Source organism: Nerophis lumbriciformis, linkage group LG22, assembly GCF_033978685.3.
Source record: "Nerophis lumbriciformis linkage group LG22, RoL_Nlum_v2.1, whole genome shotgun sequence".
Lineage (NCBI taxonomy): Eukaryota > Metazoa > Chordata > Actinopteri > Syngnathiformes > Syngnathidae > Nerophis > Nerophis lumbriciformis.
Window position 1 is genome coordinate 42,191,379 of NC_084569.2, and position 25,438 is coordinate 42,216,816.

Below are 25,438 nucleotides of genomic sequence, written 5' to 3' on the forward strand. Positions count from 1 at the left end.
GTCGTCTCATCTTGTCCGACACGCTCACAATGTCTCACGTTCTCATGCGGTCTCATGTTCTCACGTGGCTTCCTTTCTGTCCCAAATGTTTGCCAATGTCTTTGAATTATTGATGAGAAAGTCAAACGTTCTCCTCCAAGCAGCCTGCCCCCTGCTTAGCAACGGTTGCCAAGGCAACGTGCGTCCTGCTCGGGACAAGCGAAGTGAAAGTAAAAGAGGAAAGAGGGAAGTACTTTTCTCGTCTTCAAGTCTTACAAAGTACATGTCATACAGTACATGTCATAAAGTACATGTCATAAAGTACATGTTATACAGTACATGTCATAAAGTACATGTTATATAGTACATGTCATAAAGTACATGCTGACATCCCATAATAAGCAGGGTGACGCAAGCAGGCTCGTGAAGAATACAAAAGAGAATAGAAATACAAAGATCACATTTCAAAAATGTCTAAATCAAAGAACGACGGCGTGGTTAAGTGCAAAGGTTGTCATGGTGACGAGGTGACATGTGACTAAATATTAACCAATCATCTTCAAGATAAATGTCATCAAAACAAACAGGTTAGCATTGAGCTAGCATTCAGTTAGCCGTAGTGCATTAGAGATGCTAACATTAGCGGAGGTTAGCGTCTTGCATATTGTCGTTAGTAAACAGGCATGCTACATATGCTGGAGGCGGGGCTAAGGGAAGGGGCGTGGCCTCCTGACCTGGCCCTCATAGCGTGGTCAAACGTCAACACTTACGTGGCGGGCTCATTATGACAAAGTGCTAACAGTCGTAACATTGTAAACATGCACTCCTCTGGTCGTCATGGTTACGGCATAGTCTCAAAGTGATTGGATGTAAACATTGGTTTGCTACTTTACTCATGCAGAAACTTGGCATGCAGACTGGCTGACGAGGCGCGTTGCCATGACAACTGCGGTCGGTCGGCCATCTTGTCGGAGGTAGAAGGTCATCACGCATGCTCGTCGTGCAGGAACGGCAGGGGGGCGTGTCCTATCCCGACTTCAAAATCCCTGGCGGGACAAAAAGAAGGAAGGTGTGATGCGGCGCGGCGAAGGTCGTGGTCATGTGCTAGCTGAGAAAGGCCACCTACGTCCCCAGTTGAGCGCGATGGCGGCGATGATGATGGCGGTTCCCCCCAAGATGGCGATCACCGACAGCACCATGGCGTTGCGGCCCAAGCGGCGAGCGCCGTCCACGTTCCCCTGCTGCAGGCTGTTGCGGGACTGCAAGACAGGGACAGTGCTGATGCTAACGCTACATCCCTGCGCCATCCTAGTGCATAATGTAATGCAGAGGTGTACTTATAACAATTGTTTTCATCCTAGTGCATAATGTAATGCAGAGGTGTACTTATAACAATTGTTTTCATCCTAGTGCATAATGTAATGCAGAGGTGTACTTATAACAATTGTTTTCATCCTAGTGCATAATGTAATGCAGAGGTGTACTTATAACAATTGTTTTCATCCTAGTGCATAATGTTATGCAGAGGTGTACTTATAACAATTGTTTTCATCCTAGTGCATAATGTAATGCAGAGGTGTACTTATAACAATTGTTTTCATCCTAGTGCATAATGTAATGCAGAGGTGTACTTATAACAATTGTTTTTCATCCTAGTGCGTAATATAATGCAGAGGTGTACTTATAACAATTGTTTTCATCCTAGTGCATAATGTTATGCAGAGGTGTACTTATAACACTTTTTTTTCATCCTAGTGCATAATGTAATCTTAGAAGTATACTAGCTGTTCTCCTTTAGCATTTTAATGTTAGCATGCTAACATTTTTTTACTGGCATTTCAGCTACATTTGTACTTTAGCACCTAATAATAATGGACTTTGCTCCTGGGCGCCATCTTAGAAGCATGCTAGCTGTTCTCCTTTAGCGTTTTAATGTTAGCATGCTAACACTTTTTTTTACAAGCATTTTAGCTACATTTGTACTTTGGCACCTCATGATCATGGACTTTGCTACTATGCGCCATCCTAGAAATATGCTAGCTGTTCTCCTTTAACATTTCAATGTTAGCATGCTTGGGTTTTTCCACTAGCATTTAAGCTACTTTTGTACATTAGCACCTATTTATAATGGACTTTGCTACTAGGCGCCATCTTAAAAGCATGCTAGCTGTTCTCCTTTAGCGTTTTAATGTTAGCATGCTTGGGTTTTTCCACTAGCATTTAAGCTACTTTTGTACATTAGCACCTATTTATAATGGACTTTGCTACTAGGCGCCATCTTAAAAGCATGCTAGCTGTTCTCCTTTAGCGTTTTAATGTTAGCATGCTTGGGTTTTTCCACTAGCATTTAAGCTACTTTTGTACATTAGCACCTATTTATAATGGACTTTGCTACTAGGCGCCATCTTAAAAGCATGCTAGCTGTTCTCCTTTAACATTTCAATGTTAGCATGATTGGGTTTTTCCACTAGCATTTAAGCTACTTTTGTACATTAGCACCTATTTATAACGGACTTTGCTACTAGGCGCCATCTTAAAAGCATGCTAGCTGTTCTCCTTTAACATTTCAATGTTAGCATGCTTGGGTTTTTCCACTAGCATTTAAGCTACTTTTGTACATTAGCACCTATTTATAATGGACTTTGCTACTAGGCGCCATCTTAAAAGCATGCTAGCTGTTCTCCTTTAGCGTTTTAATGTTAGCATGCTAACATTTTTTACTGGCATTTCAGCTACATTTGTACTTTAGCACCTAATAATAATGGACTTTGCTCCTGGGCGCCATCTTAGAAGCATGCTAGCTGTTCTCCTTTAGCGTTTTAATGTTAGCATGCTAACACTTTTTTTTTTTACAAGTATTTTAGCTACATTTGTACTTTGGCACCTCATGATCATGGACTTTGCTACTATGCGCCATCCTAGAAATATGCTAGCTGTTCTCCTTTAACATTTCAATGTTAGCATGCTTGGGTTTTTCCACTAGCATTTTGGCTACTTTTGTACATTAGCACCTATTTATAACGGACTTTGCTACTAGGCGCCATCTTAAAAGCATGCTAGCTGTTCTCCTTTAGCGTTTTAATGTTAGCATGCTTGGGTTTTTCCACTAGCATTTAAGCTACTTTTGTACATTAGCACCTATTTATAATGGACTTTGCTACTAGGCGCCATCTTAGAAGTATGGTAGCTGTTCTCCTTTAGCATTTTAATGTTAGCATGCTAAAGTTTTAAACTAGCATTTGAACTACTTTTGTACTTCAGCACCTAATAATCATGGACTTTGCTACTAGGTGTCATCTTAGAAGTATACTAGCTGTTCTAGTAGTATACTAGAACAGCTAGTATGTTACCATGATAATGTTAGCATGCTAACGTTTTATGCTAGCATTTTAGTGAATCTTGTACTTTAGCACCTTATAATCTTGGACTTTGCTACTAGGCGCCATCTTAGAAGCCTAGTAGCTGTTCTCCTTTAGCATTTTAATGTTAGCATGCTAACATTTTTTACTGGCATTTCAGCTACATTTGTACTTTAGCACCTAATAATAATGGACTTTGCTCCTGGGCGCCATCTTAGAAGCATGCTAGCTGTTCTCCTTTAGCGTTTTAATGTTAGCATGCTAACACTTTTTTTTACAAGCATTTTAGCTACATTTGTACTTTGGCACTTCATGATCATGGACTTTGCTACTATGTGCCATCCTAGAAATATGCTAGCTGTTCTCCTTTAACATTTCAATGTTAGCATGCTTGGGTTTTTCCACTAGCATTTTGGCTACTTTTGTACATTAGCACCTATTTATAACGGACTTTGCTACTAGGCGCCATCTTAAAAGCATGCTAGCTGTTCTCCTTTAGCGTTTTAATGTTAGCATGCTTGGGTTTTTCCACTAGCATTTAAGCTACTTTTGTACATTAGCACCTATTTATAATGGACTTTGCTACTAGGCGCCATCTTAGAAGTATGGTAGCTGTTCTCCTTTAGCATTTTAATGTTAGCATGCTAAAGTTTTAAACTAGCATTTGAACTACTTTTGTACTTCAGCACCTAATAATCATGGACTTTGCTACTAGGTGTCATCTTAGAAGTATACTAGCTGTTCTAGTAGTATACTAGAACAGCTAGTATGTTACCATGATAATGTTAGCATGCTAACGTTTTATGCTAGCATTTTAGTGAATCTTGTACTTTAGCACCTTATAATCTTGGACTTTGCTACTAGGCGCCATCTTAGAGGCCTAGTAGCTGTTCTCCTTTAGCATTTTAATGTTAGCATGCTAACATTTTTTTACTGGCATTTCAGCTACATTTGTACTTTAGCACCTAATAATAATGGACTTTGCTCCTGGGCGCCATCTTAGAAGCATGCTAGCTGTTCTCCTTTAGCGTTTTAATGTTAGCATGCTAACACTTTTTTTTACAAGCATTTTAGCTACATTTGTACTTTGGCACCTCATGATCATGGACTTTGCTACTATGCGCCATCCTAGAAATATGCTAGCTGTTCTCCTTTAACATTTCAATGTTAGCATGCTTGGGTTTTTCCACTAGCATTTTGGCTACTTTTGTACATTAGCACCTATTTATAATGGACTTTGCTACTAGGCGCCATCTTAAAAGCATGCTAGCTGTTCTCCTTTAGCGTTTTAATGTTAGCATGCTTGGGTTTTTCCACTAGCATTTAAGCTACTTTTGTACATTAGCACCTATTTATAATGGACTTTGCTACTAGGCGCCATCTTAAAAGCATGCTAGCTGTTCTCCTTTAACATTTCAATGTTAGCATGCTTGGGTTTTTCCACTAGCATTTAAGCTACTTTTGTACATTAGCACCTATTTATAATGGACTTTGCTACTAGGCGCCATCTTAAAAGCATGCTAGCTGTTCTCCTTTAGCGTTTTAATGTTAGCATGCTTGGGTTTTTCCACTAGCATTTAAGCTACTTTTGTACATTAGCACCTATTTATAATGGACTTTGCTACTAGGCGCCATCTTAAAAGCATGCTAGCTGTTCTCCTTTAGCGTTTTAATGTTAGCATGCTTGGGTTTTTCCACTAGCATTTAAGCTACTTTTGTACATTAGCACCTATTTATAATGGACTTTGCTACTAGGCGCCATCTTAAAAGCATGCTAGCTGTTCTCCTTTAACATTTCAATGTTAGCATGCTTGGGTTTTTCCACTAGCATTTAAGCTACTTTTGTACATTAGCACCTATTTATAATGGACTTTGCTACTAGGCGCCATCTTAAAAGCATGCTAGCTGTTCTCCTTTAGCGTTTTAATGTTAGCATGCTTGGGTTTTTCCACTAGCATTTAAGCTACTTTTGTACATTAGCACCTATTTATAATGGACTTTGCTACTAGGCGCCATCTTAAAAGCATGCTAGCTGTTCTCCTTTAACATTTCAATGTTAGCATGCTTGGGTTTTTCCACTAGCATTTAAGCTACTTTTGTACATTAGCACCTATTTATAATGGACTTTGCTACTAGGCGCCATCTTAAAAGCATGCTAGCTGTTCTCCTTAACATTTCAATGTTAGCATGCTTGGGTTTTTCCACTAGCATTTAAGCTACTTTTGTACATTAGCACCTATTTATAATGGACTTTGCTACTAGGCGCCATCTTAAAAGCATGCTAGCTGTTCTCCTTTAGCATTTTAATGTTAGCATGCTAAAGTTTTAAACTAGCATTTGAACTACTTTTGTACTTCAGCACCTAATAATCACGGACTTTGCAACTAGGTGTCATATTAGAAGTATACTAGCTGTTCTAGTAGTATACTAGAACAGCTAGTATGTTACCATGATAATGTTAGCATGCTAACATTTTATGCTAGCATTTTAGTGAATCTTGTACTTTAGCACCTAATAATCTTGGACTTTGCTACTAGGCGCCATCTTAGAAGCCTAGTAGCTGTTCTCCTTTAGCATTTTAATGTTAGCATGCTAACATTTTTTTACTGGCATTTCAGCTACATTTGTACTTTAGCACCTAATAATAATGGACTTTGCTCCTGGGCGCCATCTTAGAAGCATGCTAGCTGTTCTCCTTTAGCGTTTTAATGTTAGCATGCTAACACTTTTTTTTACAAGCATTTTAGCTACATTTGTACTTTGGCACCTCATGATCATGGACTTTGCTACTATGCGCCATCCTAGAAATATGCTAGCTGTTCTCTTTTAACATTTCAATGTTAGCATGCTTGGGTTTTTCCACTAGCATTTTGGCTACTTTTGTACATTAGCACCTATTTATAATGGACTTTGCTACTAGGCGCCATCTTAAAAGCATGCTAGCTGTTCTCCTTTAGCGTTTTAATGTTAGCAGGCTAACACTTTTTTACAAGCATTTTAGCTACATTTGTACTTTGGCACCTCATGATCATGGACTTTGCTACTATGCGCCATCCTAGAAATATGCTAGCTGTTCTCCTTTAACATTTCAATGTTAGCATGCTTGGGTTTTTCCACTAGCATTTTGGCTACTTTTGTACATTAGCACCTATTTATAATGGACTTTGCTACTAGGCGCCATCTTAAAAGCATGCTAGCTGTTCTCCTTTAGCGTTTTAATGTTAGCATGCTTGGGTTTTTCCACAAGCATTTTAGCTACTTTTGTACATTAGCACCTATTTATAATGGACTTTGCTACTAGGCGCCATCTTAAAAGCATGCTAGCTGTTCTCCTTTAACATTTCATTGTTAGCATGCTTGGGTTTTTCCACTAGCATTTAAGCTACTTTTGTACATTAGCACCTATTTATAATGGACTTTGCTACTAGGCGCCATCTTAAAAGCATGCTAGCTGTTCTCCTTTAGCGTTTTAATGTTAGCATGCTTGGGTTTTTCCACTAGCATTTAAGCTACTTTTGTACATTAGCACCTATTTATAATGGACTTTGCTACTAGGCGCCATCTTAAAAGCATGCTAGCTGTTCTCCTTTAACATTTCAATGTTAGCATGCTTGGGTTTTTCCACTAGCATTTAAGCTACTTTTGTACATTAGCACCTATTTATAACGGACTTTGCTACTAGGCGCCATCTTAAAAGCATGCTAGCTGTTCTCCTTTAGCGTTTTAATGTTAGCAGGCTAACACTTTTTTTACAAGCATTTTAGCTACGTTTGTACTTTGGCATCTAATGATCACAAACTTTAAATCTCGGCGCCATCCTCGAAATATGCTAGCTGTTGTCTTTTAACATTTTAATGTTAGCATGCTTACGTTTTTCACGAGCATTTTGGCTACTTCTGTACTTTAGCACCTAATTATCATAGACTTTGCTACCCGGCGCTATCTTAGAAGTATGCTAGCTGTTATCCTGTTACCATGCTAGTGTTAGCATGGCAATGTTGTATGCTTGCAGTTGAGCTAATTCCATACTTTTTAAAATGATAATCACAGATTCCGGTACTTGGGGCCATATTACAAATATGCTGTTCAAACTGTAACGTGTCAAAGTGGCCAAAAAATATGAAATATACTTGGTAAATAAAACCTTGTTTTTAATTAATACTTGGGCCTACTGTGCTGCTGTGTTTGAATGTTGCTCATTTTGGTAGTACTTGGAGAGCCAAAAATATGAAATATACTTGGTAAATAAAACCTTGTTTTTAATGAATACTTGGGCCTACTGTGCTGCTGTGTTGGAATGAGGTGAAAAAGGTGTAGCGAGATGTTACCATGACGGAGAAGACGAGGGCGGGGATGTTGATCGGCCACAGCAGACAGAAGCAGGACAAGATGGCGAGGATCAGGTAGTCCGGCGGTTTGGATCCGTCTTCCGGACCCTCAGTGACGGCGCCGGGCTGCTGGCTGAGCGACGACCGCGGCGAGCCGCCCGCCATCAAAGCTGATTGGCTGCCCAGACCCTCCTGACCGTTGGCGTGAGCACCTTTGACCTCCGCCTGGCCGGCGGGGGGTCCGAAGGCGGCCGTTGTTGCCGTACCGGCGCCGTTACCTGAGGGAGGGGCAGAGGTGGGCGGGGGTTGTCTTTCTTGATTGAATGGAGCCAAAGTGGGAGGAGTCTAATTACTGTCTGCTGCTGGGGGCGGGGCTTGTTGTTCTTCCGTGCCCGGTTGGCTCGTCACGGCACCGCGCTCGACATCCGCCATGCCGCTGGGGGGGTGGGGGGGGTCTCGCTGCGACACATCAGACACAAGACAGCTGATTGATGGTGGCGGCGGTTACCGTGGCAACCGCTGGACTTCCTACCTGACAACGTTGCTCTTCAGCCCTGTGAGGGTCGCCCCCGTCTTCCTCTTCCTCTTCCTGTGTGTTCTGACAGAACCTTCATCACTTCTTCATGCTAACTTTAGCAACATAGCCTTTTATTGTGAAAACCTCAGCTCCTGAGAGAACCTTCTGGACTTCTGGACAGGAAGTCACCAAACACACACACACACACACACACACATACACACATGTTCTTACCTGCTTTAAGGTGGGAGCAGCAGAGTGAAGTTCATGTCCACCAGGAAGCCGTCAGATGTCAATCAAGTCTGTCATGACGCCTAAAGAAGCAGACAAGATGGTGGAATGACGATGAAGATGATGAAGACTCTGCTGCAGCAACCACTGCAAGGGAGGGGTGTGTGTGTGTGTGTGTGTGTGTGTGTGTGTGTGTGTGTGTGTGTGTGTGTGTGCGTGTGTGCGCATGCGCGCGTGTGTGTGTGTTCTCATTGTTTCTGTCAATGGGTTAACAGTCCAACAAGTTCCACTCTGCGGTTTTCAAAATAAAAGCCTGACGTGGCAGAATACTGAAAATGTTAAAGTAAAACAGTTAAAGTACCAATGATTGTCACACACTAGAGATGCGCGGATAGGCAATTTATTTCATCCGCAACCGCGTCAGAAAGTCGTCAACCATCCGCCATCCACCCGGTGTAACGTTTGATCAGAACTGCACCCGCCCGCCATCCGCCCGCACCCGCCCGAAGTTTTATTTACGGAGGCAATAATTGAGCATGGATTTCCAATCGCACTGGCTGATCACATGGGACAGTTAAATGTTTGTAATGCAACCTTTAAAAATCATTACGCGGTGATCGCGGTCCCAAAAATAAACTTTTCTTGCATGATAATGTCCAGAAAAATTCGCTTTATATTACTATAGAGTCCTTTTAACGAATGAGTTTGATGGTTTATCACAAACCTTAAATGAAAGAAGTCCTTTGTTCTCCTGCACCATGGCCTTGCTTCGTGTTTGGTGCGCAATCCTGTCGGCTGTATTTCACAGCACGACATACTGTTAAAAGTGTTTATACTATTTATGCTTTCAAGTCCAAGTTGAAGAAATCTTGTTAAATGTTGACAGCATATCTACCAAAATACGGAAGTATGTCCTTAATATTTTTGCAGTGCTATTTCTGTTGAAAAGTTCAAATGATTACATTAGAGATGTGATGTGCCACTTTTCAAGTGTCTGATGGCTTCAATTAATTTTCATTAATTTTTCATATTTTGAATTCTTTTGAAAGGCTTACAAAAAAACTATATTTGAATTGTAATTCCATGCTATTGACAGGACTATTAATTTTAATGAAGTTAGCTTACCATGTTTACAGTATGATAATTGTGATAGAAATGTGAATTTTAGGCACAGAATATTTTTTACAATTGAACAAGGCAGTAGATTATACAAGCTTGGACAGAAAGTTAATAATGACACCAATTTTTTTTTAATGGAATTGTTTAGTACTGTTTTACCATTTGTTTACTGTAAAAAGTGTTTATACTGTTTATACTTTCAATGAACAAATTGAAGTCTTGTGAAAGGTTGACAGGATAACTGGCATTAACTGTCAAAATAATTTCAAACTATTGAAGTTAGCTTACAGAATAAACATGTCAATCAACCCATATGATTTTTGCTGTAATGTTTTTGTTTTGAAAAGTCACTGTGACTGATAGAAAAGTGATGGTTTTAGCAACATTTTAACCTGTCTGAATGCTAATAATCATTTTGCGTCGGGGGGCGAAGCCCTGATCCCTCCACCAGGACTTTGTCCTGGACCTACCGGGGCCTGCGGCCCTTGGACCCTGGCTACTAGGTTTTTCTGATTTCAAAAGTTGGCAGGTATGGTGAGGTTATAAAGCTTTTGCCTGTTAAAGAAAGGAGACTGATCCAATGCAGCACAGACGTTCGCGTGCCACGCTGTCACGACCCAGACGCACACCAGTGCGCAATCATATGGGAGCCGCGCTGAGCGCACCTCCAAGCGCGTCTCGCTGCCGGCGACGGCCAGGTATGGGCCCGACGCTCCAGCGCCATCCATTTTCAGGGCTAGTTGATTCGGCAGGTGGGTTGTTACACACTCCTTAGCGGGTTCCGACTTCCATAAGCTGCTTACCTGCTGCGCGTGACGCCGGCCGCGGCGAAGGCGGACGAGGCGGGGTGTCGGTGCGGTGGGCGCGGTGGTGACCCTGGACGTGCGTCGGGCCCTTCTCGCGGATCGCCTCAGCTACGGCTCCCGGTGGGGCCCTCTCGGGGGAAGGGGCCTCGGTCCCGGACCCCGGCGAGGCGTCCCTTCTCCGCTCCGTAAAAGTGTCCATCTCTTTTCTTTTTTTTTCTTCTGTTGTGGCATATGCTGCAGGTGCCTGCTCGTTTTTCATATGTGGGTAACAACATTTAACTATGTATATATATTTACCAATTGGTTTAACTGCCACCCGCAAAAAAAAAAAAAAAATCTAATTAATCCGCCCGACCCGACCCGCGCGCGGCTAAAATCTTATTTTTTTTAATTTCATCCGCCCGATCCGCGGATTCCGCGGTTGTGCCCGCAAACCGCGCATCTCTATCACACACACACTAGGTGTGGCGAAATTATACCCATCACCCTTGATCACCCCCTGGGAGGTGAGGGGAGCAGTGAGCAGCAGCAGTGAGCAGCAGCAGTGGCCGCGCCCGGGAATCATTTTTGGTGATTTAACCCCCAATTCCAAGCCTTGATGCTGAGTGCCAAGCAGGGAGGTATGTGCTAAAGATGTGCCTTCTTTAGTGTTTAACGTGGGACTGATGCTAATGCTAACAACAATCTTTTATTGTCACTATAGTAGCAGTTTGTCAAAAGATTTTTAAAAAGTGCCCAAAGAGCCAATCAAAGCTGCAAAAACAAAACGTCCAATTCTGATGCAAATGTGCTTTATTTATTTTTAAAAATGATGTGTATTTCTGGTGTCGCGGGCAGAAGGGCGACACGGTAGTGCGGCCGGATCAAAAGAGACGTCAGGTGAACTAAAAGTTGCTTTATTACAAGCGGGCGTCATTATACAGGACTGCAGTACCTGGAGGAGGTCCGGTCAAAAAATGTGTCTCTCCTAACTTGGAGAAGCCAAACCATCAGTTTTTATCTTTCTCCTTCCTGTCTCTGTGTGTGTGGGCTAAGTCAGGAGAGCGCATCCTGACCATAAAAGGAGAAGTTTGTGTGTAAGTGTCTGGAAAAAAACTGCTCTAAGTCATAACTTAAATGTTGGCGTTGGGCTGAACATGTAGTCTCTTCTCAAGGATAGCGCTATAACTTTTGCATTCCGAAGTCCCAATGATAATAATAATAATAGATTGTATTTGTAAAAGCACTTTACATTGAGAAAACAACCTCAAAATGCTACAGTGCATTTAAAAAAATTTAAAAAACAAAAACAAAACAACGCTAAAACCACAAATAGCTTCCCCCAACAAGTAAAATAAATAGTAAAAAAAATAAAAACTAGAACAACCTAATAGCTAGATCCAGCACACATATATCTAAAAATGGCTTTTTTTAAAAGAAGGGTTTTAAGCCTTTTTTAAAAGCATCCACAGTCTGTGGTGCCCTTAGGTGGTCAGGGAGCGCGTTCCACAGACTGGGAGTGGCGAGTGAGGGCCTCTTTCCTACGAGAAGTGATCCAGTCCACCTGCGGATATCAAACTAAGGGGCCGTATCTTACTATGTGCTCAAACTGAAATAGTAAGTAAGTAAGTACATTTTATTTATAAAGCGCTTTTCCCAGATAAAATCACAAAGTGCTGTACAAAACATAGGTAAAGTAAAACAATTACATTTAAAACAACAGGGGCATCACCATAAAAAGGATACAAAGTGGATTAAAGATGATAGTTGAAAGGTGCATTAAACTAAAAGCTTTACTAAAAAGAGAAGTTTTCAAATGTTTCTTAAAAGTTTCAACAGTCATCAAGATCACGGAGGGACTGGTGCAAGTTGTTCCAGAGTCCAAGAGCTATAGCCTGGAATGCCAGGTCTCCACAGGTTTTAAAACAAGTTTTTGGGGATCTTTAGAAGACCCTGGCCTGAAGACCGGAGGCTGCGCCCTGAAGAGTAGGGCATAGCAAGTTAGTGATGTACTGAGGGGCCCCACAATGAAACTGAAGAGTAGGGCTTAGCAAGTTAGTGATGTACTGAGGGGCCCCACCATGCAACACACGGAATGTCAGGACTAAAGTTACCACTATTTAATTCAACTTGGTGGTTTGCTTTCTCTAAGGCGAATATGAATATTCACCATATGTAGAAAATAATATGAGTTGCTGGCCCCACTATGGACTGGACTCTCACTATTATGTTAGATCCACTATGGACTGGACTCTCACTATTATGTTAGATCCACTATGGACTGGACTCTCACTATTATGTTAGATCCACTATGGACTGGACTCTCACTATTATGTTAGATCCACTATGGACTGGACTCTCACTATTATGTTAGATCCACTATGGACTGGACTCTCACTATTATGTTAGATCCACTATGGACTGGACTCTCACTATTATGTTAGATCCACTATGGACTGGACTCTCACTATTATGTTAGATCCACTATGGACTGGACTCTCACTATTATGTTAGATCCACTATGGACTGGACTCTCACTATTATGTTAGATCCACTATGGACTGGACTCTCACTATTATGTTAGATCCACTATGGACTGGACTCTCACTATTATGTTAGATCCACTATGGACTGGACTCTCACTATTATGTTAGATCCACTATGGACTGGACTCTCACTATTATGTTAGATCCACTATGGACTGGACTCTCACTATTATGTTAGATCCACTATGGACTGGACTCTCACTATTATGTTAGATCCACTATGGACTGGACTCTCACTATTATGTTAGATCCACTATGGACTGGACTCTCATTATTATGTTAGATCCACTATGGACTGGACTCTCACAATATTATGTTAGATCCACTATGGACTGGACTCTCATTATTATGTTAGATCCACTATGGACTGGACTCTCACAATATTATGTTAGATCCACTATGGACTGGACTCTCACAATATTATGTTAGATCCACTATGGACTGGACTCTCACTATTATGTTAGATCCACTATGGACTGGACTCTCACAAAATTATGTTGGATCCACTATGGACTGGACTCTCACACTATTACCGTATGTTAGATCCACTATGGACTGGACTCTCACTATTATGTTAGATCCACTATGGACTGGACTCTCACACTATTATGTTAGATCCACTATGGACTGGACTCTCACTATTATGTTAGATCCACTATGGACTGGACTCTCACTATTATGTTAGATCCACTATGGACTGGACTCTCACACTATTATGTTAGATCCACTATGGACTGGACTCTCACACTATTATGTTAGATCCACTATGGACTGGACTCTCACTATTATGTTAGATCCACTATGGACTGGACTCTCACTATTATGTTAGATCCACTATGGACTGGACTCTCACTATTATGTTAGATCCACTATGGACTGGACTCTCACTATTATGTTAGATCCACTATGGACTGGACTCTCACAATATTATGTTAGATCCACTATGGACTGGACTCTCACAATATTATGTTAGATCCACTATGGACTGGACTCTCACTATTATGTTAGATCCACTATGGACTGGACTCTCACAAAATTATGTTGGATCCACTATGGACTGGACTCTCACACTATTACCGTATGTTAGATCCACTATGGACTGGACTCTCACTATTATGTTAGATCCACTATGGACTGGACTCTCACACTATTATGTTAGATCCACTATGGACTGGACTCTCACTATTATGTTAGATCCACTATGGACTGGACTCTCACTATTATGTTAGATCCACTATGGACTGGACTCTCACTATTATGTTAGATCCACTATGGACTGGACTCTCACACTATTATGTTAGATCCACTATGGACTGGACTCTCACACTATTATGTTAGATCCACTATGGACTGGACTCTCACTATTATGTTAGATCCACTATGGACTGGACTGTCACTATTATGTTAGATCCACTATGGACTGGACTCTCACTATTATGTTAGATCCACTATGGACTGGACTGTCACTATTATGTTAGATCCACTATGGACTGGACTCTCACTATTATGTTAGATCCACTAGGGACTGGACTCTCACTATTATGTTAGATCCACTATGGACTGGACTCTCACTATTATGTTAGATCCACTATGGACTGGACTCTCACTATTATGTTAGATCCACTATGGACTGGACTCTCACTATTATGTTAGATCCACTATGGACTGGACTCTCACTATTATGTTAGATCCACTATGGACTGGACTCTCTCACTATTATGTTAGATCCACTATGGACTGGACTCTCACTATTATGTTAGATCCACTATGGACTGGACTCTCACACTATTATGTTAGATCCACTATGGACTGGACTCTCACTATTATGTTAGATCCACTATGGACTGGACTCTCACAATATTATGCTAGATCCACTCGACGTCCATTGCACCGATTGCCCTTGGGGTGGTCCCCACATCTGCGGTCCCCTCCAAGGTTTCTCATTGTCATCCCATTGGGTTGAGTTTTTTCTTGCCCTGATGTGGGATCTGAGCCGAGGATGTCGTTATGGCTTGTGCAGCCCTTTGAGACACTCGTGATTTAGGGCTATACAAATAAACATTGATTGATTGATGATTGAGTTCATTCATTCACTTCACAAGCAATAATTCATACTATGTCACCCTGACTAGCCTTCCTGCCTAAAAGAAACGCCTAAACTAAACACATAACAAATATAATCATAATGAACTTAAATACGTTCTTTAAGATAAATTACATTTTAACACAAAATACTTAACTAATTTAGTGAATATATGAAACCATCATAATCAATAGCACACACTTTGCGTCAGCTTTTACTTTGGAAACATTTCACGGGCTGTAATTTTGAAAGGACGCACGCTCACTTCCTGCGTGTTGCTGCATTGTTGCGTTCAATCATGTCTGGACTTCATGTGTTCAACCCTGCTCGTTTGGGAGAAGGTTGACAAACGTGCCACATACAAATGCAAACATATAAATTATAATAAAGTTATTCTTTATTTTCGGGGCTTTATCAGGACAAACGAGCAGATCAGTCGTCTTAACACATAGACGAACTGCAACCACCCGGCGGAAACAAAGAACATATTTCACCAAGTAAATTGTTTTGAATGTTTTTAAGGACGATTAAAGATGAACAGGACTTCTCTCCTGCCTCCTATTGGGACCAAATTGGACAATAACTCACGTCACCGCAATAACGCGTATTGGACTCGGCGCTTTTGTTGTGAAGGACAAGCACTTCCGGTGTGATTTGTTGTGTTTCCGCTGTGCGTTTCCAAAATGACCAAACTGGAGCTGCTGGGCGGCTACCTGACGGAGCGGCTGACGGCGCTGGTCAGGGACATCCTGGACGTGGTCGAGGACACGGTCAGCGAGTACCGGGAAGAGACGGTCCGGACCCGGCGAGAGAACGAGATCCTGCGGAGGCAACTGCGCGACTTCCGGCTCGTGGAGGCCGGGCTTCAGTGTCCGAGTAAGGCCCGGCTAGCCTGCTAGCTAAGTAGCTTCAAAACGTGCGAGCTGTAATCTTTTTAAGGCTCGTAAAGTCGCAGTGCGGCTAAAAGGAAAAAGTAAAGATGTTTCAAGTGTAGATTTACAGTCACGTTCACGTTTTAGAGCAACCAAAGCGTGTTTAATATTTCAATTGTGGGTATGGGCGAGGGCGGACCTACGTCACTTCCGCCCTCCAATCCCCTAGCAACGCGGTCGCCATATTGAATTCGTTGAAAACAAACCAGCTCACAGCGAACACAGCATTGACAGAAAAGGCATTTAACGAGGTTTCACGGCATTTTAAACTGTTCTAAATGGCGTATGATTATGTAAATAGTCTTTCCAGTGAGGCGAGGTTAAGATACGAGTTAAAATGTTCTGTAGTTGGATTAAACGACTGCCCTTACCGCCTTCCAGCAGATGCGTGGACTGATAATCCTACACAATGGCCCCGGACATGGAATTTGGAAATCTTTATGTCTACCTCACAAGCGCACCAGGTCGGTTGTTAGCTTCGGTTGTTATATAACGAATAAATCACATAAAAATGGTTAAATCACCCAAGGTATGTTGATAAATGATAATAAGGATGACACGGTGGCTACCAGTATCTGTATATTTATTATATCTGTAGAGAGCTCATTCAAATTCAGTTCAGTATTATGATTTATTATTTGCTGAATTACTGGAAATAGCCTTTATACCGTATGTTATTGTTGTGCAACAACAACAACTTCAGCTGTCGAACGTTATTCAGTAAAAATTCAACGGGTTCAACATTAGCATGGACCAAGTTGTGGTTAAGAAGGTGGATTTTTGTTCCTTATATTTACCAGAAACGAAGTGATCCGAACACACGACCCGGGATTTTGGGGGACTCCAGTGAGAACCGTCCTCGTTTTCCCGGTGTAAAGCTGCGAGCCATTTGTCTCGTCTCTGTGGGCTTTTAGCACGCTTTGGCAGAACAAAATACGACCTTTGTTTTCCCTGTTTCCAGTTGTGGTTTGCACAACCAAAAACAACACAGTGTTTTGGCATTTTGGAGGCAGAATGACGGGTTTAATCAGCGCAGGTCGACAGGTTAAAGAGTAATGGCGACGGTTTGTTTTCAACGCCAGTCAGGTTGCTATGGCTCGAAGAACCCGTATGTAGCTCAGTTGCCCGGATGTCGGCCCTGCCCCATTGTTTACATCACAGGTCTTCAACAGGGAGTCCGCGACCCCTAGGGGGTCGGCGGTGGTACTGCACGGTGGGCGTGACATCTTTGGGTTGATGAGCTTTAATTGTTCGAAATATATTTAGTTAGTTAGTTAGTTTATTATTTCTTCGGTCAGTGGTCAACAAAATAAACAAACCGTTTTACATAAACAAACAGTTGTACATAAACAAACAGTTGCAGACCGAAAGGGTTTAGGCTGAAGTTGAACACTTATTGCGCCTAACCAGAGGTGGGTAGTAACGCGCTACATTTACTCCGTTACATCTACTTGAGTAACTTTTGGGATAAATTGTACTTCTAAGAGTAGTTTTAATGCAACATACTTTTACTTTTACTTGAGTATATTTATAGAGAAGAAACGCTACTTTTACTCCGCTACTTTTATCTACATTCAGCTCGCTACTCGCTACTAATTTTTATCGATCTGTTAATGCAAGCTTTGTTTGTTTTGGTCTGTCATAGTGCCTGCGTTTCAACAAATACAGTCACTGGTGACGTTTACTCCGTTCCACCAATCAGATGCAGTCACTGGTGACGTTGGACCAATCAAACAGAGCCAGGCGGTCACATGACCTGACTTAAACAAGTTGAAAAACTTATTGGGGTGTTACCATTTAGTGGCCAATTGTACGGAATATATACTGTACTGAGCAATCTACCCGGTACTAATAAAAGTTTCAATCAATCAATCAAAAGTGTGAAGGAAAAAAGACCATTTTTTATTTTAACCGTACATCCCGTCAAAAGCCTAAAGACTGACTGCACAGTTCCTGTCTTCACAATAAAAGTGCCGCTCCATCGCGCCTGCGCTTTCAAAACAAGAGTCTCCGAAAGCCAGCGCAAACAAGCTAGCAAGCTACGGAGTTTGCCGCCAATGTATTTCTTGTAAAGTGTATAAAAACGAATATGGAAGCTGGACAAATAAGATGCCAAAAACCAACCACTTTCATGTGGTATTAGACAGAAAGGAGGAACTTTTTTTCTCCTCCATTTGAAAACGTGGACGTTATAAGCAATACTGTCTGTTTACAATCAATGCAAGTCATCAGAATCAGGTAATACACCAACTTATATTCTTGTCTTCATGAAAGAAAGGAATCTATATGTGTTAAACATGCATGTATATTCATTAAAACACATTTAACATGTAAACAAAAACGGCAAAATAAATAAATATAAATTAAATTATATACTGTATATATATATATATATATATATATATGTATGTGTGGGGGAAAAAAAATCACAAGACTATTTCATCTCTACAGGCCTGTTTCATGAAGGGGGGTTCCCTCAATCATCAGGAGATTTTAATGGGAGCATTCGCATACCATGGTTTGTATAGGGCACAGAGTGGGTGGGTACAGGCTGGCGTAGGGGCGTGGTGATTGGCTCATGTGTTACCTAGGAGGTGTTTCCGTCTGTGGCGGCATGCTGTTACAATTTCGCTGCGCTTGTTGAGGGATGACAGGTCTGGACGGTAAATAATAAACAGTTTCTCTTTCAAGCATAGGTTGCATCTTTTATTACCACTATTGTAAGGTGTGCTGGATGCAAGAATTTGCCATGTTATTGAATATTCAACATTATTGTCTTTGAGGTCCCAAATGTGTTTGCTGAGTTCTGTGGTATTCCGCAGGTTTTGGTTCCTGAAAGAAGCCTTGTGATTGTTCCATCTGGTTTTGAATTCTCCCTCGGTTAATCCTACATATGTGTCGGATGTGTTAATGTCCTTGCGTGTTACCTTAGATTGGTAGACAACTGATGTTTGTAAGCACCCCCCGTTGAGAGGGCAATCAGGTTTCTTTCGACAGTTGCGGCCTTTGTTGGTTTTGGAGTCGCTCTGTCCGGGGGCCGACGGCTCATTTGCAATTGTTTTGTTGTGGTTTGAGATAATTTGTCGTATATTGTTCATACAGCTGTAGCTCAATTTAATGTTGTTCTTGTTGAATACTTTTCTTAGGGTGTTGTCTTTGGGAAAGTGTTTGTCAATCAGATTGAGGAATTTGTGTCCAATGTTAGTTGATATATATATATATATATATATATATATATATATATATATATATATATATATATATATATATATATATATATATATATATATATATATATATATATATATATATATATGTATGTGTGTGTGTATATATATATGTGTGTATGTATATATATATATATATATATATATGATATGTGTGTGTATGTTACTCATCAGTTACTCAGTACTTGAGTAGTTTTTTCACAACATACTTTTTACTTTTACTCAAGTAAATATTTGGGTGACTACTCCTTACTTTTACTTGAGTAATAAATCTCTAAAGTAACAGTACTCTTACTTGAGTACAATTTCTGGCTACTCTACCCACCTCTGCGCCTAACCCTGTAAACAATGTCAAAAATTATGAAATTTCCTTTGCACAACATATTATAAATACACTCTGTACACAGCATAAACACTGTTCAATTATATACACAGTAAAGACATGTGAAATATCCTTGTACAATTGTACCAATTATATACTATATACAAACAATTATACTTCCATTATTATTTATATCCCACATTTCGTTTGTAATTAACATTGATCATAGTATTAACTACTGTGTTGATTCAAGAGTGATATATTTTTTCCAAGACATTGGTCAAAGTGTTTTTTAAATGTGTGAATGGAACTGTAACATTTGAAGGAATCATCCAAGCTGTTCCACAGATGAACCCCCCTGACAGAAACACATCTACTTTTTAAGCTCATTCTTATGTTTGCTTTCTGAAAGACAGCTGAACTTCTGAGGTCATAGGGACTCTGCCGAGGTTTGAACCTCTCCTGTAGACACCCAAGCAGGAGAGGTTCAAATCTCGGGAGAGTCCCCATGACCTCAGAGGTTCAACATTTTGATTTCCCCCTTTTAATTCTATATCGCCAAAAGTATTTGGCCACCTGCCTTGACTCACATATGAACTTGAAGTGCCATCCCATTCCTAACCCATAGGTTTCAATATGATGTGGGTCCACCTTTTGCAGCTATTACAGCTTCAACTCTTCTGGGAAGGCTGTCCACAAGGTTGCGGAGTGTGTTTATAGCAATTTTCCACCATTCTTCCAAAAGCGCATTGGTGAGGTCACACACTGGTGTTGGTGGAGAAGGCCTGGCTCTCAGTCTCCGTTCTAATTCATCCCAAAGGTGTTCTATCGGGTTCAGGTCAGGACTCTGTGCAGGCCAGTCAAGTTCATCCACACCAGACTCTGTCATCCATGTCTTTATGGACCTTGCTTTGTGCACTGATGCACAGTCATGTTGGAAGAGGAAGGGGCCCGCTCCAAACTGTTCCCACAAGGTTGGGAGCGTGGAATTGTAATGTAGTAACATTCATAATAACATGTAATATATACATGATGTAAGTATATATGTAATGTACGGTAGTAACATTCATAATAACATGTAATATATACATGATGTACCGTATTTTCCGCACCATAAGCCGCCCTGGGTTATAAGCCGCGCCTTCAATGAACGGCATATTTCAAAACTTTGTCCACCTATAAGCCGCCCCGTGTTATAAGCCGCATCTAACTGCGCTAAAGGGAATGTCAAAAAAACAGTCAGATAGGTCAGTCAAACTTTAATAATATATTAAAAACCAGCGTGATGTGGGCGCGCATGGAGTCGTATATCAACATGGACGGAGCTGCGTGAAAAAAGCCACCCGGCCTCTTCGCGTAAACTTCCCTTAACCACTCGCTCATCTTTTCTTCATCCATCCATCCCTTCGAGTTAGCTTTTATGATGAGGCCGGCTGGAAAGGTCTCTTTTGGCAAGGTCTTCCTTTTGAATATCACCATGGGTGGAAGTTTCTGGCCATTAGCATGGCAAGCTAGAACCACAGTGAAGGATGACTTCTCATTCCCTGTGGTGCGAATATTCACCGTACGTGCTCCCGTTGTATCCACAGTGCGGTTCACAGGAATATCAAAAGTCAGTGGAACCTCGTCCATGTTGATAATGTTCTCTGGCCGGATCTTTTTTTCAGCTATCTTGTTTTTACAATATGCACGGAAAGTAGCCAGCTTTTCTTGAAAGTCTTTAGGCAGTTGCTGTGAAATAGTAGTCCGTGTGCGGATGGAGAGATTGCGTCTTTTCATGAACCGGAAACCTGTCGCTTAGTAGGAGCCATTTTGTGGTCTTTACAGATGTAAACACACAAAGGAAATGAAACGTAATATCCGCGCGCTTCTTCTTCTTCTACGCGGGCGGGTGGTTGCTTACAGTAGAAGAAGAAGCGCTTCCTCTTCTATGGGGAAAAAAGATGGCGGCTGTTTACCGTAGTTGCGAGACCTAAACTTTATGAAAATGAATCTTAATATTAATCCATATATAAAGCGCACCGGGTTATAAGCCGCACTGTCAGCTTTTGAGTAAATTTGTGGTTTTTAGGTGCGGCTAATAGTGCGGAAAATACGGTAAGTATATATGTCATGTAGTAACATTCATAATAACATGTAATATATACATGATGTAAGTATATATGTCATGTAGTAACATTCATAATAACATGTAATATATACATGATGTAAGTATATATGTCATGTAGTAACATTCATAATAACATGTAATATATACATATTTTAATAAATTTAAGTATTAATTTCACAGACGCATCACAACATTCACTTTCCCTTCAACAACAAGAAGACTATTAATCATTGCAGACTTGATGAGAGACAGCAAAGACTACTTTGGGACAAATGATGATCCAGAAACTTCTATTTTTGAGCCTGTATATATGGAGGATGAGCTACAAGTTTTAGAAGCTGTGTGCTAAACAGATGCAGCTTTAGTCAAACACTAAGCATCACGTAGCAGTATTTCTGAGTGCTAAACAAGACATGCAAACATAATAAAACAATCACTTACTGTACAATGTCTGCCCTCACTGTTATAAAGACTGATGGGATGTTTACAGTATATCTTCCCCTTTACATCAACAATTCATCATAATCTGTTGTACAAACATGCGTTTTTTTCGTCTCTTTCTCGCCATCTCTAAGTTGGATGTCAGCGTTGACCAACTTGTTAGATTATGTCCACAAGCTTCTCATCATAATCTGTTGTACAAACATGCGTTTTTTTCGTGTCTTTCTCGCCATCTCCGGGTCTAAGTTGGATGTCAACGTTGACCAACTTGTCAGATTATGTCCACAAGCTTCTACTATCCAGGTGGGAGACATGATTTATCACCTAGAATTAACTTTCACCAACTCAGAGGCGATGCAGCAGCTCAATATGTCAATGTAGCAGCATAACCTATTTAGCTCTCTGTGATCACGGCGCTCCTCTACGTTAGCACTTAAAATAAAAATGTGTTAATATTCAGGTCACGACATGTAAATGGAGTATTGTTGGTGGTTTTTAGGCGGCTTTAAGGGCGCAGTAGTGTCCTCCCATGGTTAGCCACCTTCTACTTGCCATATTTTACGACTTAGAATGCACAAAAAAAGGAAAAATGTGTTCCTGTCTTACAAAAAATGGTAATAAAAAAGTGCAGAGATCCTTGCTCCGCCCTGCAGGACACAGGTGTTTCACGCGCTGTCGTCTGTCCTTTCAGGAAGCAACAAGATCTCCGAGCAGCATGGCGACCGCCAGCCCGCCTGTGCTCCCCAACACCAACGAGTGCCACCAGCCGGCACGTCGGCGCAGGCGGCATCCGGCGTCCTGCGAGCGGACGACTCGTCTTTCAAAGCCTCTCTCCCCTCGCCGCCCGCCGCCATCCTTACACTCCACGTGGACGTGCAGCGAGCGCCCCCCCCTCCTCCCATCAAGACGGAGCACGAGGAGTCTAAGGTGACGTCCGCGCCGACGCACGATCTGGTCTCTGTGGACGAGTCGCATGTCAGGACACACGCGGACGCTCGGGGGCGTGCGGGAGCCTCTCCTGACACATCGGCGAGCACCATCGTTTACGAGTGTCCTCGCTGCAGCGAGGCCTTCGACCGGGCTGCCGGGCTGCGCCTCCACCTGGAGCAGAAGCGCAAGACGTACGCCTGCGACTGGTGCTGCAAGTCCTTCGCGCAGTCGGCCGACCTGCGGCGACACCTGCGCACGCACACGGGCGAACGGCCGCACCGCTGCTCCTTCTGCTCCAAGAGCTTCAGCCAGCAAGGAAACCTGCGGCGACACGTGCGCATCCACACGGGCGAGCGGCCATATTGCTGCCCGCTCTGCCAGCGCACCTTCAGTGACGGCGACACGCTCAAGAAGCACAGGCGCACCCACCACCACACACGCCTCTCTGACACCTGACCTCCTCCCACAAGACCCCGCGCCCCGTCAAGGCCACGCGGGACCTGAGAGGACGGCCCTGACCTCTGAGAGGACAGCCGTGACCCCTGAGAGGACGGCCGTGACCGCTGAGTTGACAGCGGTGACCCCGGAGAGGACAGCTGTGACCCCGGTGAGGACACCCGTGAACCCTGAGGACAGTTGTGACCCATGAAAGGAAGGCGGTGACCCATGAGAGGACAGTTGTAATCCCTGACAGAACAGTTGTGACCCCTAAGAGAACAGTTGTGACCCATGAAAGGAAGGCGGTGACCCCTGAGAGGACAGTTGTGACCCCTGAGAGGACAGTTTTGACACCTGAGAGGACAGTTGTGACCCCTGAGAGGACAGTTTTGACCCCTGAGAGGACAGTTGTGACCCCTAAGAGAACAGTTGTGACCCATGAAAGGAAGGCGGTGACCCCTGAGAGGACAGTTGTGACCCCTGAGAGGACAGTCTTGACCCCTGAGAGGACAGTTGTGACCCCTAAGAGAACAGTTGTGACCCGTGAAAGGAAGGCGGTGACCCATGAGAGGACAGTTGTGACCCCAGAGAGGACAGTTGTGACCCCTGAAACGATAGTTGTGACCCCTGAGAGGACAGCTGTGACCCTTGAAAGGACAGTTTTGACCCCTAAGAGAACAGTTGTGACCCATGAAAGGAAGGCGGTGACCCATGAGAGGACAGTTGTGACCCCAGAGAGGACAGCTGTGACCCCAAAAGGACAGTTGTGACCCCTGAGGACAGTTGTGACCCCTGAAAGGACAGTTGTGACCCCGGAGTGGACAGTTGTGACCCATGAAAGGAAGGCGGTGACCCATTGGAGGACAGTTGTGACCCCTGAAAGGACAGTTGTGACCCCTGAGAGAACAACTGTGACCCCTGAGAGGACAGTTGTGACCCCTGAAAGGACAACTGTGACCCCTGAGAGGACAGTTTTGACCCCTCAGAGGACAGTTGTGACCCCTAAGAGAACAGTTGTGACCCGTGAAAGGAAGGCGGTGACCCATGAGAGGACAGTTGTGACCCCAGAGAGGACAGTTGTGACCCCTGAAATGATAGTTGTGACCCCTGAGAGGACAGCTGTGACCCCTGAAAGGACAGTTTTGACCCCTAAGAGAACAGTTGTGACCCATGAAAGGAAGGCGGTGACCCATTAGAGGACAGTTGTGACCCCAGAGAGGACAGTTGTGACCCCAAAAGGACAGTTGTGACCCCTGAAAGGACAGTTGTGACCCCGAAGTGGACAGTTGTGACCCCTGAGAGAACAACTGTGACCCCTGAGAGGACAGTTGTGACCCCTGAAAGGACAGTTGTGACCCCTGAGAGGACAACTGTGACCCCTGAAAGGACAGTTGTGACCCCGGAGAGGACAGTTGTGACCCCTAAGAGAACAGTTGTGACCCCAGAGAGGACAGTTGTGACCCCGGAGAGGACAGTTGTGACCCAGAGAGGACAGCCGTGACCCCGTAGAGGACAGCCGTGACCCATGAAAGGAAGGCGGTGACCCATGATAGGACAGTTGTGACCCACGAGAGGACAGTTGTGACCCCAGAGAGGACAGTTGTGACCCCGGAGAGGACAGTTGTGACCCCGGAGAGGACAGTTGTGACCCAGAGAGGACAGCCGTGACCCAGTAGAGGACAGCCGTGACCCATGAAAGGAAGGCGGTGACCCATGATAGGACAGTTGTGACCCCAGAGAGGACAGTTGTGACCCCGGAGAGGACAGTTGTGACCCCGTAGAGGACAGTTGTGACCCCGGAGAGGACAGTTGTGACCCCGGAGAGGACAGTTGTGACCCAGAGAGGACAGTTGTGACCCATTAAAGGACAGCGGTGACCCATGAAAGGACAGCGGTGAACCATGAGAGGACAGTTGTGACCCCAGAGAGGACAGCCGTGACCCCGTAGAGGACAGCCGTGACCCATGAAAGGACAGTTGTGACCCACGAGAGGACAGTTGTGACCCCAGAGAGGACAGTTGTGGCCCCTGAGAGGACAGTTGTGACCCCTGAGAGGACAGTTGTGACCCCAGAGAGGACAGTTGTGACCCA

At 43.0% G+C, this 25,438-nt stretch overlaps 2 protein-coding genes across 3 annotated transcripts; one reads left to right on the forward strand and one right to left on the reverse strand.

Moving 5' to 3' along the window:
* Positions 1 to 15,764, reverse strand: LOC133615359 (transmembrane protein 233). 2 transcript variants are annotated; one of them, XM_061973901.2, is made up of 7 exons: positions 15,661 to 15,764; positions 8,418 to 8,497; positions 8,199 to 8,264; positions 8,020 to 8,125; positions 7,667 to 7,944; positions 1,106 to 1,238; positions 1 to 1,025 (listed from the first exon to the last, which is right to left on the reverse strand). In XM_061973901.2, exons 4-7 carry the CDS (start codon positions 8,096 to 8,098, stop codon positions 1,006 to 1,008), a joined length of 510 nt encoding a protein of 169 aa, XP_061829885.1. In that variant the 5' UTR covers positions 8,099 to 8,125; positions 8,199 to 8,264; positions 8,418 to 8,497; positions 15,661 to 15,764; the 3' UTR covers positions 1 to 1,005. The 2 variants fall into 2 exon arrangements, with proteins under 2 accessions (XP_061829885.1, XP_061829886.1); XM_061973902.2 differs by lacking the exon at positions 15,661 to 15,764 and having other exon boundaries at positions 8,199 to 8,255; positions 8,418 to 8,562.
* Positions 15,610 to 24,783, forward strand: LOC133615358 (uncharacterized). The gene is made up of 2 exons (XM_061973898.2): positions 15,610 to 15,823; positions 22,671 to 24,783. The coding sequence occupies exons 1-2, from the start codon at positions 15,631 to 15,633 to the stop codon at positions 23,363 to 23,365; spliced, it is 888 nt and encodes a 295-aa protein (XP_061829882.2). The 5' UTR covers positions 15,610 to 15,630; the 3' UTR covers positions 23,366 to 24,783.
* The last annotated feature ends 655 nt before the right edge of the window (positions 24,784 to 25,438 follow it).

Bases quoted from the DNA above. Each gene is read 5' to 3' on its own strand.
- LOC133615358 (XM_061973898.2), top strand. From the start codon at position 15,631: ATGACCAAACTGGAGCTGCTGGGCGGCTACCTGACGGAGCGGCTGACG. The intron at 15,824-22,670 runs GTAAGGCCCGGC...CTGTCCTTTCAG, and splicing joins GGCCGGGCTTCAGTGTCCGA to GAAGCAACAAGATCTCCGAG.
- LOC133615359 (XM_061973901.2), bottom strand. From the start codon at position 8,098: ATGGCGGATGTCGAGCGCGGTGCCGTGACGAGCCAACCGGGCACGGAA. The intron at 1,239-7,666 runs GTAACATCTCGC...CCTGTCTTGCAG, and splicing joins CCCTCGTCTTCTCCGTCATG to TCCCGCAACAGCCTGCAGCA. The intron at 1,026-1,105 runs GTAGGTGGCCTT...TTGTCCCGCCAG, and splicing joins CATCGCGCTCAACTGGGGAC to GGATTTTGAAGTCGGGATAG.